This window comes from Dicentrarchus labrax, unplaced genomic scaffold (genome assembly GCF_905237075.1).
Source record: "Dicentrarchus labrax unplaced genomic scaffold, dlabrax2021, whole genome shotgun sequence".
NCBI lineage: Eukaryota > Metazoa > Chordata > Actinopteri > Moronidae > Dicentrarchus > Dicentrarchus labrax.
The window spans coordinates 12,178,778-12,202,725 of NW_026136705.1; the positions used below are offsets into that span (position 1 = coordinate 12,178,778).

At 38.1% G+C, this 23,948-nt stretch overlaps 1 protein-coding gene across 2 annotated transcripts in view; it reads left to right on the plus strand.

The window, feature by feature from the left end:
• The window catches only part of gabrb4 (gamma-aminobutyric acid type A receptor subunit beta4), a 64,269-nt gene that overhangs the window by 28,839 nt on the left and 11,482 nt on the right, over window positions 1–23,948 (plus strand). For both annotated transcript variants that reach the window (XM_051401773.1, XM_051401772.1), the window contains exons 3-6: window positions 4,217–4,284; window positions 6,203–6,423; window positions 15,397–15,479; window positions 20,072–20,209. In XM_051401773.1, coding sequence (XP_051257733.1) covers window positions 4,217–4,284; window positions 6,203–6,423; window positions 15,397–15,479; window positions 20,072–20,209 — 510 coding nt within the window. The remainder of the gene's footprint in view (window positions 1–4,216; window positions 4,285–6,202; window positions 6,424–15,396; window positions 15,480–20,071; window positions 20,210–23,948) is intronic.

Consider the following 23,948-nt stretch of genomic DNA (forward strand, 5'->3'; position numbering starts at 1 on the left):
GGGCCTTTTTGGCCAAGTGGTTTGCTGGTTAATATTTTAATACCAGCATTTGAAGAGAAACATCCCAATTAACTAATATCTGCGGGATGGGCCCCACAGGAGGGAATGATCTTTCGGTGAATCGGGGTACGTCTTAACAGTGGTTATTGATTGAGTCTCATGCCATCATAGTTTAGTTTGTGTTGTTTGTCTTTTGACTGTCTGATGACTGTCCACTCCAATGGTGCGTTGAGTAGTGAACTCAAACAGAAACACACAGTTTTACATTAGAAATGTCTCTTAACTCTGTGATGTCATAGACGAGTACAGTCACGACTGTCTCCCTTCAGGCTTCGGAGGAGTAATTCCTGACCCTAATACCTCAGGACTGTAAGGATTGTACAGTACAGTTTTGTTTGGAGCAGAGCCCACAAATAAAGGGCCAATTAACATAGCATTTTCCCAATTCAGTGGTTTATCAAAGCTTTGACAAAGTGGTCCAATTGAAATAATTTATCCAAAAACATCCAACATCAATTTACTCAACTCAAATCAGCTGGCACCTCTACTTTGTGCAGAAATGTGTATCTATTAATTTCAATCCCCTGAGACATTACACCTTTTTTTGTAACTTTTTCACATATTATTCCAATGAAAATGGTGGCTGGTTCCAATATTGCTTTCATCACTGAACTTGAGGACAAAATAACTTCTAATTGAAGAGACTTCTGGAGAACACCAATGACATTTAGTCATACACCTAGGTGGTGTTTAGCACATGCATGTATGTTAATTTAGTTGGCATATATTTGTATGTTACATTACAATAGCTATAGTTAAGGTGGATTCATGCATTTAAATGTGTGACATGTAGTAGGGTAGTTAGGGACAGTGCTTAGGGTAAGAGACACTCAATCATTGAGGCTCAAAATAAATCATTGGTAATAGTTTAGACGTAGACTCAACAGTTCTTATGGTCTGAAGATGGATCAGATCCTGGCAGTGTGCCCTACAGGAGGGCTTCTAAGCCTGCTCATGCATGCAAACAAACACGTATTAAATCCCCTGTTTAAGCCCTATTCAGTGACGGTCTTGGCTTTAGGATTGCTCCAGGTCAGTCAGACTTTGGCTTTGTGGGGTGTTTGGACCCCATTACACTTTCATGCAAGTCTGGTTTGTATCTGTTTTGAAGTGTGGGGATAGACTGAAATGTTCAGATGCAATGTACTATGAAATATTTAATAAACTAAGGGGACACTGCACTTGATAAGGTCTCACCCGTGTGAAAAAAATCACAGATAATTTTCCTTTGTTTCATCAGAGCAAACTGCTGTGTGATTAAAGCATACTTGACAAAGTTTCACCAATCAAGGCAAGAGTTTGGATAGGCTAACTGGTCATCAAACTAAATGAATCACAAAATGGTTTTGGTTAAATGTGCTCACTCCTCTGTTATTTCATACAAGATAATGTAAAATGAGCTCTGTGCTCAGTAATCTGTGCTGTTATCTGTACTGTAACACTATAGTTAGAGTGGGTAAAGTGCAGACTGACAGCTTTGATTGGACTCTATTTTTAGCCATATCCAAAAAAAAAACAAGTATAGTCACATATCCTTTTCATACACCCAGAGTCTTTATTTCAGGGTCTTGAAGGTATTTGGACAGATGAGGGTTATATTAGCAATTTTAGTATATTGTCAAAAATCTTTATGGGCTCTGAACTGTGCAAGTCTGCAACCCATAAACATCCCCATGACTCCTGCTGTCAGCAGTAACTGTCAAGATCTGTTTTACATTCTTTTTGCATTTCAAAGTGTTGTATTTTGAGAGAATCCTGAAGAAAGGGAAAGTTGTAGATCTGTTCTGGTCATAGAGAGACTACGCACACAAGTCATGATTTCTTTTTTAAATCTATTTTGTGAACCTGTGCAGTACATCCATCAGCTGCGTGTAGAAATTAATCACCTCGTCTTCTGTGAGTCACAGTGGCCCATAACTGTCTGTACCTTATCCTGGTGTTTTAACACACAACGTGCAAATTATATCACATTATTACTAAAAAATAAGAAATGATGACTTGATACTTCAGTGCAACTTCAAAAATAAGTTTCATGCACTTCCAGTGACCATAGCTCACAGATGGTGTTGGCTCATGGCAGTCCCATTGTTCTGGATAGGACTGTGTAGGGAATGAGGCCCTGCAAAGGAAGTTTGAAAACAAGTGAACTGAACAGATGTGCAAGGACAAATCCAACAAGGAACAAACAACCAACTTCCTCTGTGCAGGGTGGTATGAAAACTGCTCAGTACATTGCTCGTCGTCATCTGTTTTGTTCTTAATTCGTGCAGTGAGTCAGTGAAAGGACGTGGACAAACAGAGTGGCAAAGAGAGAAGGGGTCGACAAAGACGGAGCATTTGAGTAGAAAGTCATAGGTTCTGTACCTCTTGAGAGTAATGATACACGTGATGCAGAACATCAGTTTTCTGTGTTGTTTATGATCTTTATGCTAATGCCATTTCCACTATAATACCATGAAACATTATCTGAATATACTGATTCAGCACTGCCACATGAACCAATCACTGAACTGTTTCTGTTTTCTGTGTCAGCAATTCATATTCTGTGGCCTGATCATTCTCACAGACGCAATGTGAGGCTGACATGGTTTTAAAAAGGATGAGGATGCGGACGAGGGGAGGGTGTTTAGGTGTTAAGGTTATAACATTAGGGCTATAAATATACAGAGAAATAACAAATTTTGTAATAGCGAAATACTGAGAATTGCTGTCAAATGGTAATGGAAATGTGCCAGTTTTCTTCATTTCGCTGCTTGCTAGAAAAGGTAAAGAACAGAAGAAAAGCGGGTAACTTAGACTCTACTCTCCAGCCCTGTCTGTAGTTCTGCATGTGGCTTCTTCAGATTCACTGTCTGTGCTTACAAAAGAGGTGTGGTTGTAGTTTGATGCTAATATTCCAAAGTTTGTTCGAAATAAAATCTGAAAAGAGCTGCCAATTGCAAAATTAATTAAGTTTAGTGTCTTAAAAGATGAGTTTGTGGCTCAGGGAATACCCTGCTGTAGCACATGGTAAATGGTAATTTATAATGGCAATTATTTAAAATATATTGTAAGCACAAAGATTTGAAGTATGCATTTTGCTTTTTAACATTTAAAAAATGCCCCTAAAATGAAGACAATGCATTTGATTATATACAACATAGCCACACAATATGTCTGAAGTCACATGGTGTTGGTTACAGTGACTGTGGGTAACATGGGCCCTGTGAATGGATAATCCATGTAAATCTGAAGTGTGAATATTGAAGTAGGTTAAGTGTTTACTGTACATGTAAGAGAGTTGATGTGCACAGCTGTTTACAGCATGTATTGTAATCATGTAAATGAGGCACAGCTTGCTCTTCCTGTTCCTTTACATGAATTGCAAGCTTGGAAATTAGTATGGATGAGTGCGTTTTCTCAGCGTTGTTTCATAAGCTTCTAAGAGTAACTGGTCTATACTTTTTACACAATCTATGATCTAAAGATTTAAATTTGCTTTGTCACTGGCATATTGTACACTACATAGAGTGGCCTATGTATTTGAGCAGTAGTATGCTTAAAAATACCATTTTGCATCAATATCATTGAACACGTGCAACTGCATATGGTATGCTCTTAACTAGGAATATTGATGTATGGGGTCAAACATTTTTAAGCTCCAGTGTGCAACACTTCGAAGGAATCTTTCTAAGTTGAAACTGAATATTATATTCATAGGTATATTTTCATGAGTTGTATGGTCACCTGAAAATAAGAATAATTTTTTTTTCATTACCTTAGAATGAGCTGCTTTTGTCTCCAGAGGGAGCGGGTCCTCCTCTGCGGAGGCCGACATGTTGAACCACCATGTTTCTACAGTAGCCCAGAACACAGGTTCTAGATAGGTCCTTTCACATTATTTATGGGTTTCACAGCCAGTGTAGTTTCTCCTGCATGTTTGGAATGGGAGGGTGAGGTGAGGACATTGTAATCTGCAGTTAAACGGCTAGATGCCACTAAATCCTACACTGCCTTTAAGAACTTAAGTGGCATTAAAAGTAGGTTAGAAATCCAGTTAATTTAACATCATCGCTACTCCATCAATTCACATTGCAGATGGAAGTCCTTTCGAGTAGTTGCATGTTAATATTTTTGTAAGTTTTTAGTGACATCAGTTTTTTCTTTGTTCCCTCAGGTCCTCCAGTCATCGTAGGAATGAGCATCAACATAGCAAGCATCGACTCCATCTCAGAAGTAAACATGGTAAGTTACAAATCTCTTTGTCCTATGTCTTTTCCCCGTCTTTTTTCCCCTCACACTGCGGCCCTCGTCACTGTTAACTCCACTGCTAAAGAGTCTTTGCTGGCAGGAGCTTCACAATGAGAGTGTAACACGCAGCAGGTTCACGCTAATCTCCCCTGTTCCATCCCCAAGTAAGCACCCAACCAACCAAAGGAAGCTGCAAGTGAATCAACAAATACATTATCCCTCACTGGCTTCCCACCCACAAACACTGCCACTTGTATTGTTGGACTTAATGACCAAGCCAGGCTGGGGGGTACAACTACAGACTACCTGTGGGCAAGAATTTTATCTTTCCACTGAATGCAACCATGTTTTAATAAATATCCAATTTTTTTGTTTGTTTGTTTTTTGTTTTGAACAGCTGATAATTTGTTTGCTGCGTAATCACCACTCTAGTCTGCAAGACAACACATAGTGTATTTTTGTGCTCTGGCAAAGATTGAGAGCAATCGGAAATGCAAGCTGAGTTGTGAAGAAGACAATATTGCCGACGTCTGACTGATGACGTCATTCTGTCTCTTAGCGCTCTCAGTGTGACATAGTCACTCACAGTGCAGCTCACTCCTCCCATATGGTGAGGCAGCTTTTCAATTTTGTGTTGTTTTCTTTCACCTTCTGTCTTTTCTTTCTTTTATCTGTCTCACTTTCACTTTATGGAGTGAATCAAATGATTTTCAGCCTGTTCAATCCCACACCAGACTTTCTTAATGATGTTCACAAGACATCTTTTCTCTTGAATGTCTTTAAATCATAAGTTCAGAGTTGGAACACCAGAAACCATCAGAATTCAAAATGTATATTAAATGCTCAGTGACAACCAATATTGTGTGAATTTTAAATATGATGAGGGGTGAGATGTTAAAAAACGCTCTCACAGAATAAACAAAAAACAAATGTCAATGTTTGTAACTGCTGCTGTCAAAAAAGGTTTATTGTCACATCAATTTAGAACGCCTTTCCCCACATACACATTAGAAATATCTAATTTTTAATGACAGATATGATCGAGACGGTTGATGGATTTGTTTATCAGTAGAATGGCTGATGAGTGTTCATTAAGAGCTGTGTGTTCATTTATTATTATTATCTTCATGAGTGATGCTTTTCATGAATTACTAAACAGGATGTAAGGGCTACCAGATGTCTTAATATGTTTTCATGCACCAACACAGGAAGTGTTAAACTTGCTCAAAATGACCTGAATTGAATTGCACCTTTCATTGAAATGCATTGTGTTAAAGCACACAATATTTCAAATCATTGGACTGTGTAGGTTGAAAATGAAGCCAATGTGTATCTTTCATGGGTCTCACTGTAGAATACAGTACTTTGACCAGAGGGACAATGATGCATTAGCTGTCACACATTATATCTACACTTGAGCGCTTTTCCAGTTAGATACAGTTTTATACAGGAGTACTAGCACAGCTGTATTTACTGGTTTGCTGCCCATGTCCTATTTTACAAATGCTGAGCAATTTAGTTTTTCTGATTGTATAAAAAACTGTTTTCATGAGCTGAGAGCATAAAAATGGTGTTGTTGTGTTCTCAAAGCAGATTCATTTCTGTTATTGCTGTTGTAGCCCTTCATTAAATTACATTGTGGTAATGCATGAAATAGAGGGATTTTTTTCTCATGCCTGTTAGTGTTCCTGACATAACTTTTTTATTTTAAGACTGCTTTTTTTTTTGCCTGTGATAACGATGTCCATGTGATACTCCCAGTTTGATAAACCATGCTCACTAATTCTGAAACTATTGTCAGGCACTGGCAGGAAACAATAAAATAAACAAAAAGTTACCGTAGCTCATAGCCTTATGTACGACTGAATTGTTTTTTATCTGTGACTTCATGCAAGTTTTTCCTTCTCCCCAGGACTACACCATCACAATGTATTTTCAGCAGAGCTGGCGAGATAAGCGTTTGGCCTATGGTGAGCTGGACCTAAACCTGACTCTGGACAACCGTGTAGCAGACCAGCTTTGGCTCCCTGACACCTACTTCCTTAATGACAAGAAGTCCTTTCTTCATGGTGTGACAGTAAAAAACCGTATGATCCGACTGCACCCTGACGGCACAGTCTTATACGGGCTGAGGTAAGAAGAGTGGGAATTCATACACTCTATATGCTTGGTCTAGTGTTTTACATTATTTCTACTTTCAGTGTTTAAATATGTCAATACTGTATGTTTTTTGCTGTTTGGTTCCGCTTACTACATTTCAGCATGCATTTACTAGGTGAACCTGACCTGAACTGATATGCCAAAGGAAAAACAATAGAAATGGCTATCAAAATTTTTTTTTTTTACATACAGACGCTCACCACAAAAGTCAGAACTGTTAAGGAAACTGTTACAGCAACAGATGATAGTGTCAATTGCATAACTGTAAGTAATGTGGGATAAAGCAACAGCTCATTCTTCCTCTTATAACTAAAATGATGAGTTCATAAGCAATAAAAGGGACCATAACTCACTTCAACATACTCATACAGCCCTACTGTATTTGGTCTGATATGGCCAGTATCTTATGGTGGTTAATGTCAGGTAATGTTGGCAATTTTTTTGCAGCTCACTGACTTTATGACTCTCCTCCATTTGTGCTATAGTTACTACAATTTTCATTATCTCATCATTGTTCCATGCGGCCGCATCTCACATTTTACAGAACTGATTCATGTCCATATGTCTCCAGTTTGCTCTTGCAGTCCAGAGACAAAACAGATCAGGTGAACTGGGCACTCTAAATTGCCCCTAGGTGTTCATTTGAGTGACCGTGTTTGTCTGCCTGTTCCCAGTGATTGACTAGACACCTAGTTCAGGGTGTTTCTCTTCGTTTTGCCCGGTGCATCCTGGCTTCCCAGAAAAGAAAGGTGTGGTGTAGAGAAGGGATGGATGCATATTTCTTTTTTATATTTTTTGGAAAGCTTTAAAGGACCAGTATGTAGGATTTAGTTTATCAACCAACTGAATGCCACTCCCCTTCCAAGCACGCAGGAGAAACTGGCAGCTAAACTCAACATAACGAAAACACAACTATTCTTATTTTATACACTAATGAAATTATACCTATGCATAGTCTATTCAATTTCTGCCAGTAGATCATCCTAAATGTTACACACTGGACCTTTAATAATGAAAGAAGCCTCAGAAAAATTATGGAAAAATAAATCACCCATGTTGACGTACGCTTTACCCCTCAGTGACCCTACACAGACTAAAAATGGATGGCTGGCATCACCGTTATTTAGAAATCTAGAGCAAGACCAAACACTTGATTAGATATTAGACCAGAAAAGACCGGTACTTAATTGATGGATGGGAAGGGGGAACAGTAGACTGCTGAAGACCTACACATGATAAGATAACTTTTAATTAGATAGCTGTTATTGTTGTCATTTGCCTCTGTTGTGTGGCAGTAATACAGCAAGTGATAATTTTGAGCATGTGGCTCCTAGAAAAATAAGATCACTGCTGCCAGCATTTGGTCCTGTGGCAGGATAAGTTATGACAGATTTATTTTTGGCAACAATAAACAGACTTTAAAGCTTTATTTATAAAGTTAATGGTCTACAAAGTTCTGAGTGTGGCTCAGGAAAAAACAATATCAATATTTTGGAAGGAGACGGGTACATTAAATCCAAAATTCATTGACCCGAAAAGGCTAAAAAAAGGTTCAAATTGCTCACCACCCAAATGTCCCAGATCACCGTGACAAACTAGACAATTCAATCAACAGTAAATGTGCACAGAGGGACCCATCTAAAATTCCTTGGGGACATCTAAAAGTAAGAAGGTGTCCTGAGGTTTGTTCAAACTCAGGTTGGATTGCTGCTTTTCTTAACACTAGTCATTAAAAGAAAGTAGTTTGATGGAGGCAAAGAAGCGGGGACTGTGTTTTGTTCCATGAATAAAAGAAAATGGCAGTGACAAGGTGTAGATCATATGAAGTAATGAATTATTAATGTAATAATCAGTATTCAGAAACTCTGAGTTACTGAATTGGTGCTGCCACAATATGATGGCAAAAGCTTTTCTTTGCTACTTTTATGACTCTTCACAAGGTATCAACATAGGAATGCAATCTCACTGCTGCTGAAGACCATGCTGCAAATGTGTGCCTACTGGTTTGAACGGAATTAGAAGGACCTCAAACGTCCTAAAAGCAGTTGTAGATACTATTACTAGTAACAATAACTAATTTGTGGAAATTCTAATTCAGCATAATCAGTTAATTAAATGTAACTTTGATTGCTTTAAATGTGTACTAGATAAGAAACTTTACATATCTGATCAGAATAAACATTCCCGGCTGCTCAACTAATGAAGGTACCTAAGCACATCCAGGTTCCTTCTGAGCCGCTAAAGTACCAAGCAGGTGCAAGCATAGTAAAATGGACTTGAAAATAGCATTACACCTGTATTTGCACCTCCACTGGCTTTGTGCCTGCATGAATCAGAAAGCTAAGACTGTTGCTAGGGACACTAGAATCAGCCATTCCTCCAACATTCCATCTTCAAGCATACTGCACAGGGTTTTACTGTTATCATCATCCACCGCAGTAATGGTAAAAGGCAGATGGCGTCAAGCCCTTGGATCTGTCCTCCAGACTGTTTTTTTCAGCAGTGTACAGTAATTAGAATCAGTGCATAATCTACATGCCATGGTGATTTCAGGACCTTTACAAGCCTCCTGTAAGCATTCAATTAAATTGCTTTGTTAAAATGTTTGACTTTGCCCAAGGGTTGTGTGGACATTTATTTTTCCAGAACAATAGATATGACTTTAACAACAGATGTTGTATTCTTAGTTCATTTGAATGTTGTGCCGCTCAAGTTTGACCACTTGAGGTTTTTGTTGTCTTAAATGCATTTTATTGTAAAGGGCGCCTGTTTGAATCCATCCCCCTGACTCTTCAGCACAATAAAATGCAAACTGTGGACAATCACATTACACACACTATTGCACCTTGTGCTGCACTCTCACCTATTCACTCACTGTGAAATGTGCTGATACTGGTGTTTGCCTTTTTTTTAGCCTTTATTTACCTTGATTCCTAGAGTTTACAGTGATTTTAATCTGAGCTGAGCTGATTTGTGTTGATCAACCGCTTCTATTTTTGTTTTTATCTTAAGAACAAGCTGACATTCTCTCTACTTCCCAACTGTATCCTCATTTGCTTACCCACTGATCTCGTGTTGAGTGTTTAATGGTGCATTCTCTGTACCTGCAGTCTCTATTCTCTGGCAAAACCAAACCAATTGCATCAACTTTTTAGACTGCACCAGGATTATCTTGTTTTTCTGTACATGAATGCAATCAGGTTTATTTAAAATATGCTACAATCACTCAGAAATTAACATTCAAATCAGATCTGATTTCGGCTGTTAAGTGATAGACTTTAGTTTATTATATAAACTACTGCCATAGCTTTTCCTTTCCAGAATTTTCACATTTGAATGCCCTGATGTTGATTTGGGGTAGCAGACAGAACTGTCACTAATTATCTCACGACCCCCAAACTTATCTTATCCCCAACCCTACAGGTTAGGAACCACTGGACTAAGCTACTGAATAGTATATAAGGTAGGGGCCATGAGACTGTTTGATATCCAGTTAAAACTTCTTGTGGTACGTTTAAGTAAAGGATCTGAGTACCACTGCCAGTGCCAATGGCATCTAAATATGGCGGATTGGAGACTATTAATTATCCATAAATGTGCCCATAATTTCTTTCTCCAGGAGTTGCCAGGGATTGTGGGGATCAAGAGATGGAGGACTGATGATGCATGTGTACTGCAGATCCAATATTCAAATAAAATCTGGAAAATTGCCCCCACCCACGAGAATTAATGTTGTTTTTGAAAACCTTGCTTAAATTGTCATTTTTGCATTCCTGAGATATACTGGCTAGATTTGAACCTAGTGCTTTATTTTTATGTGGAGAGAAGGGAGGAGGGGGCTGGGTCTCAAGACTGCTGAGTGGTGCAGAAGAGCGTTTGGTGTTGCAAACAAACAAAGTCATTCCAAACATCAATAAAAGAAGTCGGTGTCAGTAGAAAGTGTCCAGCCAGAGTGTGTTTATGATAGAGCAGGTTCGTCTAACTTGCCAGTGAGTTGAGAGGCTGATTCATCGTTAGTGAACTTACAATGCAGTTTGGTAGTGCACTGGGTCCTGAGAGCATTGAGGGCTTTGTTGAGCTAAGCTTTCGCCAGATGGTGTTTTCTCTCTTCCCATTCTTGTGAATCCGCTCTCTCGTGTTCCTCTGTTTATTAAACCATGGTGTAGTACTATGATCTTCTTTCGGTGAGCGAGCTACCTCCGGAGAAGGCTACAGTAGTAGACTGTGTAGGAGTCAAAACTATTGCTCACATATCTGAAAGCCTCCCGGTCTGTAGTGCTGAGCCTCTTGGATCCACCTCCAGATTGCTTTTAGTTGTCATGTAATGCAGGCACGATAAATGGTCTGAAAAGCCAAGAGTGGCCTGAAAAGTGGAATGCACCTTTAATTGTGAATTTATACTCCCTTGGGTGCTAGGCCCACTGGTAAACTATTAGTTTTGGATTGTAATGGCATTAAAGACTCAAACTCTTTAAAATCTGCCAATGTCTCACAGTGGTCTGACCAATAAAATATGAACCGGCTAACATTGCACATCGTCTTGAACTCGACGAAGTAATCAGACTGCTGAGTGTTGGACTGCGCCTGTTAAGGTCTGCTGCTGACCGTCTCTGGTGGGACTCTAAGTTGCTGACCTACATCTGCTGACATTTCTAAATCCCAGGCCCTCGCTGTAAGCCGTCCCGTCTCGTGCCTGCTCATTGAGTCTGAGTATGATTCTCTCCTCGCTTGTTAACTGTCACATATACAGTCAATTTTATTCGTAGTGGGTTTTTTTCCCCTCCCTCTGCCAGGGGGTAAAGAATTCATTTCTGTCCAATCCTCCAAGCTGCTGCTGCCAGGGTTTCACTGCTTCACTGTGGTACTGGGGGCATTGTCTTTCAAGAACAGTAGCTGTGTCTTGACAGGATGTGTCTTCCTGTTCGTGATCACACGGGACTGCTACAGCTCAAGGTTTCAGGCAGCACATTGTAGGGTCTCTCCATATTGTAGTTTGTTCCATTTCTGTTACTGCATGCAGGAAGATGCAACTTTGGTGATGTGTTGGTTTTACCACTACTTCACATTTGGGGCCCAAGCTTTTTGGTCTGTTTTTGTACCTATACCATCAGAAGTGTTCATCAGAACATACAGAGATGACTTCATAACAATTGAAAAGAATAAATCGACATTAAAGCTTATTCAGCTTGGAGTTTGTATTATATAAACAAACATCCAACCAACCCTCTAACTACCCCCAAATGTGTCTAAATGTAAAATGCTAACAGATCATAACAAATTGGTTATGAAAGTAAAGGGTTTGCTGTCTCTAGCACTCCCTCCCAGGTCCTTAGCACCCTTTGTTTGAGCCCATTGATTCTCGCTACACATAACTCCATTATTTGATACATTTAATTAGATTTAACTTTATTATCAGAATATCTTTCAGAAATTATCCAGAACAATCAATATATATTTATATGCATCACACTATTGATAGAGTGAAAGTGAATGTGGAGGTTTCTGTCTAGTTGATAGCTTGCTTTTTGCTGCAGTGGATCCAGCTGGCCCTCGTTTTCTCGTTTGAGTCACAGATAGATAGATAGATAGATAGATAGATAGATAGATAGATAGATAGATAGATAGATGTAGTAGATAGATAGATAGATAGATAGATAGATAGATAGATAGATAGATAGATAGATAGATAGATAGATAGATACATGATTTATCCCAAGGGAAATTCAAGTATCCAGAACATACATTACATACATTAAACATACATTAAACTAAAATTAAAATAAAAAATAAAATAAACAAATAAAAATTTAAAAAAAAAAAAATCATTTTTGTATCATTTGATAACATTACTTGCAGGAAGCAGGAGAAAATATGATCCAACCACTTCAGAGTGCATTCCCACAATATATGCAGGAAAGTACCTAAATGATTTAACTGACAGAGATTATGAGTAAAAGTTAAGTCATTGTTTGGGATTGTTTTTTTTGGGGGGGGATTAAGTAAAGTCGAAGTACAAAAGTTGATGATTCCAATTGAATTAAGATATTTATCTATTTTTATTTTTATTTTAAATGCCATTTTATTGATATAGATAAACAAGCAAGATATTCCATCCTCCTTGTCTGTAAAATGTCCAAAGATATCTGTGACAGTTCAGTAATATTATGGAATGATATTTTCCCTTGAGAGAGCAGGGAGCTTCTCAAGCCGCTCTGTTTTTATTAAATATTTTTTAACGTTTTGTAACCAATACAGAAACACTAAAGTATGATAAGGTTGTCTGACATTGACGGCTGTTAATTATTGGTTTTATTAATGGTTTAATAATGTGTGTGTATTGAATACTGACGATGGCTGATCAGGCTAATTATCAGGTAATTGTACTCAGCAACGGCATTATGCAGTAAGTGCCTTTGTCTGTGTTTATCTGTCACTCACTGTTGAAAGCACGGAACACTATGAAAAACTAATATTTTTATTTATAGTAGTGCAATAAACTGAGCTTTATTAGTCGTGACTGAAGGCTTTATATTGCAAGAAATAGCACTTTCATAAAAATGTTCCTGCCATAATCTCGTACCCCCACTTTACCTATACCTAGGCACCCATGATTCCTATCACATTCTCGCATTCGCATATGCATCCCAAACTACAATACCCTTACATAACCACCAGGAAAATCACTTAAGTCAAGTTTAGACTTTGCCTAGAGACAAGATCATTTCCATGTCAAACTAAGGTTTTATAAATAACTACTTCTACATGGTTGTCTGCGTATTTCATACTTATCAAAATTGATCTTATGTCTGTTTTATAAATGCAGCATTGGAACACTATATCCTCACAGTCTTCACTCACTGCTAAACAGCCTCTGCATTAGAAAAAGTACTCAGTTAAAACATCGAGCTAATAGAAGAATGGCCAAGCCTCCCGGAGAAGAAAACACTGAATTTGTCAAAACAAATAAGCCTGTTAAGTATGTATGATGGTTAATAAAAACATTATACAGAGAAGTGTATTAAAAGTTCCTAAAATATCTGGAAAACTCATCTCTGATGCAATATTCACAGGAAATTATTTGCTCAAAATGTACCCAAATCACTTGTTTACACAAACATCCTGCAGTTATTGTCTTCACTATTTGTGTTAATTGTTATTCATTGAATATGATATAAAATATCCTTAAAATATGTTGCTAAGTCAGGGGTCGTCAGTTTACTCAATGATAGAAGGGGTTCCTTGAGGAAAAGTTTGGGAAGCACTGCATTATGTCACCTATGTTGTCAAGTCTAAAACACACCCATTTATTTCTATCCAATGGACGTCCACCATGCTGACAAGAAACATTATGGAAAGACAGGGTTTTAAAAAAACTTTTAGCCTAGAAAATCATGATTGCCAAGTGACCTTTCCTATTAATGTAATTAGGCATGATGTTATCTCCTCACAGTGTGTATCAGTGGTAGCCCTGCTGTACGCTCAGAGCAGAGGAGCGCTGTGAGGCAGCAGGGAGGTGCAGTACAGCAGAGCAGAACAGAATGCACTTTGAGCAGCTTAATGCTTGTGCAGCAGAATGCAGCTCAGTGTCATTGTGAATAATAAATATATACCTGTCACACATTTTGTTTATGTATTATTTTCTTTACCCTTCTGGTTCCTTCTGCTATCAGGGACCCAGGGGCCCCACATGTGTTAATCTGGCCCAATCAGCTTTAGCAGAACATATTTTGTTTTCCAATTACCTGCCGACAGCACTCTGTTCACCCCACCATGACCAATTTACAAACTCTGTGTTCCGGCAATATATTTCCAATGCAAACAGCTTATTATCTACTGTATTACTAATTCTAGGTACTGTAGATGGTTGTGTACATTTGCTTGCTGCATCAGTGTGAAACCACAGACTGTAGCAGCCTTGGTGGCTTTGACTTAAACATGATTAAGAATGTATCCAAAATGTGAAACGTCCTTTAAAGGGCAAAACTGCATATGACTCTCATCATGCTCTAACATACACACAGAGTCATGCACTGTGCATATCAAACTTCCCCTGTGAACGTGCTGGTGGCTTCTGACACAGAGATGATGAGCTGAAAATTAATTTTTTCTATTTCATGTACACAGGAGGGCAGTAAGCGAATGAAAGCTGGTATGATGAACACATAGCAGCTGGTATGAACAGCAGAAATGTAATTACTAAAATGTGCTGAACCGGTAAATATCTCAGTTTAATGCCAAAGACCCCTACATGTGTAATTTGTAGCCAAAGCTGTTTTTCCTGGGCTACTGGATTTATTGACGTTAATAAACTGCTATGCATACATCTTTTCTAAAGCTACCTGGCAGAAGTGCATATCTTGGAACTAGTAATAAATATCTAACATTGACAAAATCGCAGATGCTGAGCAGTTAGTGATCCACATAAAAGGAAATACTTCTCCAGACTACTCACAGAAACATAAAGAATAAATCATATTAAGAAAGAAAAAAGTCAAATTTCCCCCCAAAAAGCCTCTTAACATAAGAGAGCTAAATAAGAAGTCTGCAGCTCCCATGAACCTTGAAAGGTTTAAGAGGCTAAGGAACATGAATGTGCTACACAGTTATACATACATTCAAACACACTCAGATACATTAGTATTTGCAAAATGACCCGCCTAAAAGCCAACTATGGATTATGAAACTGCTGCAGCGCTTTTATGCTTTCAACAAACAACCACAAAATAATGACTTTGAAAGTGCAGGTTGAGTTAAGTGGTGGACACACTGGTGGTTCATCATATTGTGCAACTTGTCAAGGCTCATCTGTCACACACCATGACCTCTCTCTTAGCCCCTTCCTTCACTTTTAAGAAAGAAATGACATAAAATGTTTTGTGTTTTTGTCGATCCATGTCTTTACAACATCACCTAAGTCCCTGTTCTGCTTCTGTCTTTTTTTCTTAGAATAACCACCACTGCTGCTTGCATGATGGACTTGAGGAGGTACCCTCTGGATGAACAAAACTGCACCCTGGAAATTGAAAGCTGTGAGTGATGCATAACAACCTGCATTTTTTGTGTCTCACAACAAAGACCTTTATACTGGACTTCCTTCAACAGCAATTAGCATGACTGCCAGAAAGCGGTTTGTACCGGGTAATCACTATCTGAAAATCCTTGCATGTTACATCTAAAAATCACATGTAATGAAGTGAGGTTTTTTGGTAAATACATTTAATTTAGAGAACTCTAAAGTTAAATATTTGCCGTCTTTACCAATGTGTGCCATTCATCAGACCTCTGCAGTTGATGGCTGCTTTGAAAAATAGAGAAGAAATCACAGTGCTTGGTGATGTGCATTGATTACTAATCCCTCAGTGTGACAGATCGACAGGGCCACCACTGGATCTCTGAATGTTGAGGGCAAAATTAAGTCATTAATTAATCATTTCTACACACAGCTACTAACTAATATGTAAGCAAGAAAGAACTAATAATTAGTTATTGGTGAAGTGCCATTTAGCACCTGATTTAGAGTTCATCAGGAATGATTTATTAAGGAAGTGGTCAGTATGTAGATGGATATTTGGTTCAATAAGCTGCTATCCAACAGCTTGTTCTCAAGTACAGTAACTTTCCATCAGCTACCATTGTTATAAAAGGAATAGTTCAAAGTTTTGGGAAATAAGCGTATTTGCTTTCTTGCTGCGAGTTCGATGAGAAGATCTGGAGCTGCTGGTTGATGAGCAATGTTTTTTTTTTATCACAAATTTAATTTTCATTGAAAAAATTAAAATCATGAATTTTTTGGGCTCTGTACCAAACAAACATGCTCTTTTAAATCTGGGGAAGAAGATATGTAGTCCAGGGCATCTCTTCAGCACTATAGTACTTCATTATAATGCTGTTTTGTCACAGATTTGACTGTTATCATAAATATTGTAGCTTTTCCGATTTGCATATTGCACATGGCCATATTGTGATTTCAATAATATTTGGTAACACTTTATAATGAGTACACACTATTAAGCATTAGTTAAGCATGAATAAATACTGAATTCATCATTTATAACGCATCAATAAACATTAGTATGTAGTTTATAAACACAGTTAAACATGTTTTATTCATCATTGATAAGCACATTAGTTATGGATTAGTAAATACTGAATTCATCATTTATAAAGCATGTTTCTGCTGTAAATAGTCATTACTATGTGGTTTATAATCACAGGTATAAATGTTTTACTCTTCATTGTACTGTACATTTCTGCATGCACTTGCACATCCACTATTCAGACATGTATTAATGATTAGTGACTGTGTTAGCAGATGTTCTATAAAACTCACAACAAATTCATTTTCTAATAATGGCCTATAAACAGTGATTAATGCAGGAATTCACAGTTACAAAGCACTTACTACTCGTTAATTAAGTATTTTGCACGAGCTTATCTAAAGTGAGCACTATCTATGGTTTATTAAGGATTTACAAATGAGATATAAAGGCTGACAATGCCTCGAGACTCACAAAATGTTCAGTTATCTTAACAGACGAAGAAGAGAAACAACACAAAGGGATATGGAACATATTGTATTGATATTTAATGCAACTTCCCAACATATTGTATGAAGACGAACAAGGGTGGTTTATGAAGACATGCTATTGTTGTGATCTTATCTGTTTGGGACGTGTACGTTGAGCTCCCGCTCTCAGCACGTCATCAACGTGATGACGGTGGGAGGCGGGATGTTACGTCATATTTACGTTAACTCTCAGAAGTTTCTGACAGTGCAGCCAAGGGGAGCATGGAGAAGCACATTGGAGTCGGCGACCGTCAGCGGCTCTAGTGGAGAGTATGTGTCATTGTTTGGTAGCACACATTATGGTTGAAAGATAATGTTAGCTTGTCACTTGACACTAACGTTACTAACGTTACCGACCCGCCCGCGGTGGCTAAGCCGACCTGCCGCTGCTAGGCCCTCACCTCGACCGGCTAGACGAGACTAGACTAGGTCGGCTTAGCCACTGCGGGCGGGTCGGTAACGGTAGTAACGTTAGTAACGTTAGTCGGGGAGCGAGAGCAAACACCTGCAGCTGCTGACAAGCTAACGTTATCTTTCAACCATAATGTGTGCTACCAAACAAAGACACATACTCTCCACTAGAGCCGCTGACGGCCGCCGACTCCAATGTGCTTCTCCATGCTCCCCTTGGCTGCACTGTCAGAAACTTCTGAGAGTTAACGTAAATATGACGTAACATCCCGCTCTCAGCACGTCATCACGTTGATGACGTGCTGAGAGCGGGAGCTCTTGTTCGTCTTCATACAATATGTTGGGAAGTTGCAATAAATATCAATACAATATGTTCTATATCCCTTTGTGTTGTGTCTCTCCTTCGTCTGTTAAGATAACTGAACATTTTGTGAGTCTCGAGGCATTGTCAGCCTTTATATCTCATTTGTAAATGCTTAATAAACCATAGATAGTGCTCACTTTAGATAAGCTCGTGCAAAATACTTTAACGAGTAGTAAGTGCTTTGTAACTGTGAATTCCTGCATTAATCACTGTTTATAGGCCATCATTAGAAAATGAATTTGTTGTGGGTTTTATAGAACATCTGCTAACACAGTCACTAATCATTAATACATGTCTGAATAGTGGATGTGCAAGTGCATGCAGAAATGTATAGTACAATGAAGAGTAAAACATTTATAACTGTGATTATAAACCACATAGTAATGACTATTTACAGCAGAATCATGCTTTATAAATGATGAATTCAGTATTTACTAATCCATAACTAATGTGCTTATCAATGATGAATAAAACATTTTTAACTGTGTTTATAAACTACATACTAATGTGTATTCATGCGTTATAAATGATGAATTCAGTATTTATTCATGCTTAACTAATGCTTAATAGTGTGTACTCATTATAAAGTGTTACCTAATATTTTAATTAATTGTGCAGCCCTAGTCCAGTGTGTAATATTTAAGAGGATCTATTGGCAGAAATGAATATAATATTGATATGTATGTTTTCGTTACTGTATAATCACCTGAAAATAAGATATTTTTTTTGTGAGACCCTCCCTGCCTAGTAAATGCCACATTTATTAAACTCCACACCTTCAGTTTGTAATGTTTCTGTTATAAACTTGAAGTTTCCAAGCTAATGTTGAGATAGCTTTGATAAAAGAGGTAACTTTTTAAAGTGAAGTAAGGTTCATCAGTAACCCTCATCATCAGGGTAACTTTCTCAGACTTAGCCCCAGAGCCACAGGAGTCATTTTCCAACTCTTTCCGGTTGGGTAGTTCTCCCCATGACGAGTAAACTGGTCGTTAAACATAAAATTACTGTAGTTACCCTTTAAAATCAGAATGGGATGAAATGAGATGTGGAACATGGTTGTGAACTGGTAGCTTGACTCTTAAAAATAATATTTTCATCTGCTTGTGTGTATCTGTGAAGTCATCTTTGAACAGGTGTGTGTACATACATATCACAGAAAATAAGACAAAAAGGCCATTGACGTTGTTTCATGTCTGTCTTTTTTTCTAATTCTTTAATTTAGATAAATCAATATCCATGAAAAAAAATTTGCTAGTGCTGTAATTAAAAATTGTATTTACTTGATCATTTTCATTGACCCCTCCATCAATCAACCCACTTGATACATACACCAGATATTTGTGGTTCTTGTTGTTCAAGATAAAAGTGCAGAGCGTTTACCCTCGGGGACATCAGCAGGCAATGAAATATGGATATGCCATGAATTAAAAAGAATTCTGCTGTTTATGCATGGAATGCTCTGCACTAGTGGGAGTCATGCACATTAACCATCAGTTTGATTGATTAGGCAGGCAGTTGTTTCAATTTCATGGACAATGTCACATTTCCTTACCCTATAACCTCAGAGAGAGATTTAATGGTAATGAATCCTGGTCCCTTAGTGAGTTTGATGCCATCCAGGTCTGGATGTGAGGTAGTAGAATGTGAAATGTAGTAACACTTCCCGGACTGAGAAATTGCTCTGCAGTGAATGCATACTGGCCTATTGACATAAATCTACTGCTGTGGTCACTTTCAATTGCAGTGCCAGTTGGGAATGTGTGGGAGCGCCTTACCAAGTGACACATGTTAATAAATATTCATGCAGGTAGTAATGCATGCAGTGATATAGCTCCATAGGAGTCTGGACAGTGGCGCATGTGACAGATTTAAGGCTTAGGCAGGAAGGGTTTTTGTTTTCGTGCTGTCTTTGGTGCTGCATGGTCCTCTAGGGAATAGAAAAAAAAAATTCCTTCCTTCTCCTCCCACAGTCTGACTACAATCCCAGTTTTGGAAGAGGCTCATAAAAAAAAAAAACTGTGGTCAACAATAATTGATAAATATTAAATTATAATTTGTGTTCCAAAGGAAATAAGAATTGCAAAAGATCCATTATTTTTGGGTTGCTGAGCTCTGAAAGACTTTAATGCAACATAGAGTAGACCGAAACAAGTGTTTGATTTGTCAAAGCGACCTCCACTCATTATCCATACTCTTTGAACAGACTGTAAATAGAAACATGGTTAACTTTAATTTTCCTCTATCTTCTCTCCCCTGATTTTTCCCCGACCTTGATACAGATGGATATACCACAGATGACATCGTATTCTTCTGGCAAGGAGGAAACAACGCTGTGACGGGCGTTGACAAATTAGAGTTACCTCAGTTTTCCATTGTAGACATCCGCTTGGTGTCCAGGGAGGTCAGGTTTACTACAGGTAAGGCTTCTGTAAAAGCTGCTTCAGGCCTAATGAGGCTAAAAGCAGCCATTGCATACACAAAGTGATTCTTACATGCTGTCTAAACACTTCTTCATCCATGTCACCACTGTGAGTTCTGTGAGTGGGGGCATCAGTAAATATGCCATTGTCACTGTGGGGAATATGATTATATTTGGGTCGTGCTGCTAAAAGACAATTTCCTTTTCAGTGCAGCAGACTGTAGGTGGTCATTTCCACATATTTGTGAACTGAAGTTCCAAATGTTGACTCAGGATAACTACACTAATTGTTTTCTGACATATTTCATCATCAGTGTTCCTGAATCAATTCAATTCAATTCAATTCAATTCAATTTTATTTGTATAGCGCCAATTCATAACAGAAGTTATCTCAGGACATTTTTCAAATAGTAGTTCAAATTTCAATAACATTATTTACAGAGACCCAACAGTACCAACATGAGCAAGCACTTGGCGACAAGGGCAAGGAAAAACTGCCTGTTAAAAGGCAGAAACCTAGGACAGATACTTCGGCTCTAGGTGGGTGGTCGTCTGTCTCGACCAGTTGGGGTGAGAGAGAGAGAGAGACAGAGACTGAGAGAGAGAGAGACAGACAGACAGACAGGTGCACAGTAACAACAGTATTGGCAATGGCAATCTAGCAGGACCATGACAGGAGGCTCCACCAGGATCGATAAGAACCTGCGAGATGAGAAAGCACAAGAACTCCGGGGAAAAAGTGAAGTTAGTAACATGCATTCCCATGCACCATGGGAAATCCCCCGATAGTCTAGGCCTATAACAGCATAACTAAGGGATGGTTCAGGACTCACCTGATCCAGCCCTAACTATAGACTTTATCAAAGAGGAACGTCTTAAGCCTACTCTTGAATGTGGAGAGGGTGTCTGCCTCCCGAACCACAACTGGAAGCTGGTTCCATAGGAGAGGAGCTTGGTAACTGAAGGCTCTGGCTCCTGTTCTACTTTTAGAGACTATAGGAACCACAAGTAGCCCAGCATTCAGAGAACATAGTGTTCTAGAGGGGTAATAGGGTACTATGAACTCTTTAAGATATGAAGGGGCCTAACCATAAAGAGCTTTATAGGTGAGGAGGAGGATTTTAAATTATATTCTACATCTACAGGGAGCCAGTGCAGAGAAGCTAGTACAGGAGAGATGTGATCTCTTTTTCTAGTTCCTGTCAGTACTCGTGCTGCAGCGTTCTGAATTAATTGGAGTGTTTTAATGGACTTATTGGGACCTGATAATAAAGAGTTGCAGTAATCCAGCCTTGAAGTAACAAATGCATGGATTAGTTTTTCTGCATCTGTTTGTGATAGGATGTGTCTAATTTTTGTAATATTACGTAAATGAAAGAAGGCAGTCCTGGAGGTTTGCTTTATGTGGGAGTTAAATGACAAATCCTGATCAAAGATTACTCCAAGATTCCTAACAGTGGTGCTAGAGGCCAAGGTAATGCCATCTAGAGTAACTATATCTTTAGACAGTGAGTCTCTAAGGTTTTTGGGGCCAAGAACAAGAATTTCAGAAAATTGCAGCTCATCCAGGATTTTATGTCCTTAAGACATGTTTGTAATTTAGATAATTGATTAATTTCATCGGGCTTGATTGATAGATATAACTGCGTATCATCTGCGTAACAGTGAAAGTTAATGGAGTGATTCCTAATAATGTTGCCTAAAGGGAGCATATATAAAGTAAATAATATTGGTCCAAGTACAGAACCTTGCGGAACTCCATGACTAACTGTAGTATTTATTGAAGATTCATCGTTAACATGTACATACTGGGAATGATCTGATAAATATGACTTAAACCAGCTTAGTGCGGTTCCTTTAATGCCAATTTGGTGCTCAAGTCTCTGTAAAAGAATATCATGGTCAATGATGTCAAATGCAGCACCAAGATCTAATAATACAAGTACAGAGACAAGTCCATTGTCAGAAGCAATCAGAAGGTCATTATTAACTTTAACCAGAGCTGTCTCTGTGCTATGATGAACTCTAAATCCTGACTGAAAATCCTCAAATAAACTATTGTTATGTAGAAAGTCACACAACTCTTTGGCGACTACTTTCTCCAGAATCTTAGAGAGGAAGAGGAGGTTAGAAATCGGTCTATAGTTGGCTAAAACCCCTGGGTCAAGAGTGGGCTTTTTAAGAAGGGGTTTAATTACAGCTACTTTAAAGGACTGTGGTACATATCCTGATAATAAAGAAAGATTATTCATATCCAGTAAAGAAGTGCCAATTAAGGCAACAACTTCTTTAAGCAGCCTAGTTGGGATCGGGTCTAACAGACAGGTTGATGGTTTCGATGAAGAAATTATTGAAGTTAACTGATGAAGATCGATAGCAGAAAAACTGTCTAAATATATATCTAAGTTTACATTAGTAAAAGTCTCTGAACTTGGAGAGCCACTGATAACTGTTGATGACGGTTGGTGATTAATTTTCTCTCTAATAGTAATAATTTTATTATAAAAGAAGCTCATGAAGTCATTGCTGCTTAAGGTTATGGGGATATGTGGCTCAATAGAGCTGTGACTCTCTGTCAGCCTGGCTACAGTGCTGAAGAGGAACCTAGGGTTATTCTTATTTTCTTCTATTAGTGCTGAGTAATAGGCTCCTCTGGCATTAAGGAGGGCCTTTCTATAAGTTTTAAGATTATCTTGCCAAATTGAGCGATATTCTGATAATTTGGAAGAGTGTCATTTCCTTTCAGATGTCCTAGCTATTTGCTTTAACTGGCGGGTTTGGTGGTTGTACCACGGTGCTAGTCTCCTATGTTTTAATAATTTCCTTTTTATTGGTGCGATAGAGTCTAATGTTGATCGTAGTGAGCCTGCAGCACTATCGACAAGATTATCAATTTCACAGGGACTAAAGTTGTATAGGACTCTGTTAAATTCAGACATGGCATTGAATTAAACACTGAAGGAATCTCCTCCTTAAATTTAGCTACAGCACTGTCAGATAGACATCTACTGTAGCCTAATGGCTTATAATCTAATAGTATGAATTCAAAAGTTATTAAATAATGGTCAGATAGGAAAGGATTATGTGGGAAGACTATTAAATGTTCAATATCAATGCCATATGATAGAACAAGGTCAAGAGTGTGATTAAAACTATGAGTTGGTTTATTTACACTCTGACAGAAGCCAATTGAGTCTATTTATGATATAAATGCGTTACTAAGGCTGTCATTGTTAACATCCACATGAATATTAAAATCACCTACAATAATTACTTTATCTGATTTGAGGACTAAACTTGATAAAAACTCTGAGATTTCAGATATAAAATCAGAGTACGGTCCAGGAAAATCAGAACTACGTAAATTGAAATCAAAGCACAATATATGTACAGGAATTATTGGTACTTGAATACAAGTATGTGGTGCTTTCCTGAATATTTCTATTTTGTGAAACTTTCTACTTCTACTTTACTACATTTCATTTGGACATATTGTAATTTGTATTCCCTCACTTGCTAAATATTTGAAACATCTTGGTCCTATGATGCAGTTAATGATTAAACCACCAAAAAGTAAATAAAATAACTAATAACAATATTATTATTATTAATAAGAATAAGAATACATTTATATTGCTTTAAAAGGTACTGCAGTAGAATATTGGTCTGACATAGCACTACCTGAAACAGCTTTAAACATTAAAATGCTGCTTACAGGCTAATGATTCAATAAAACT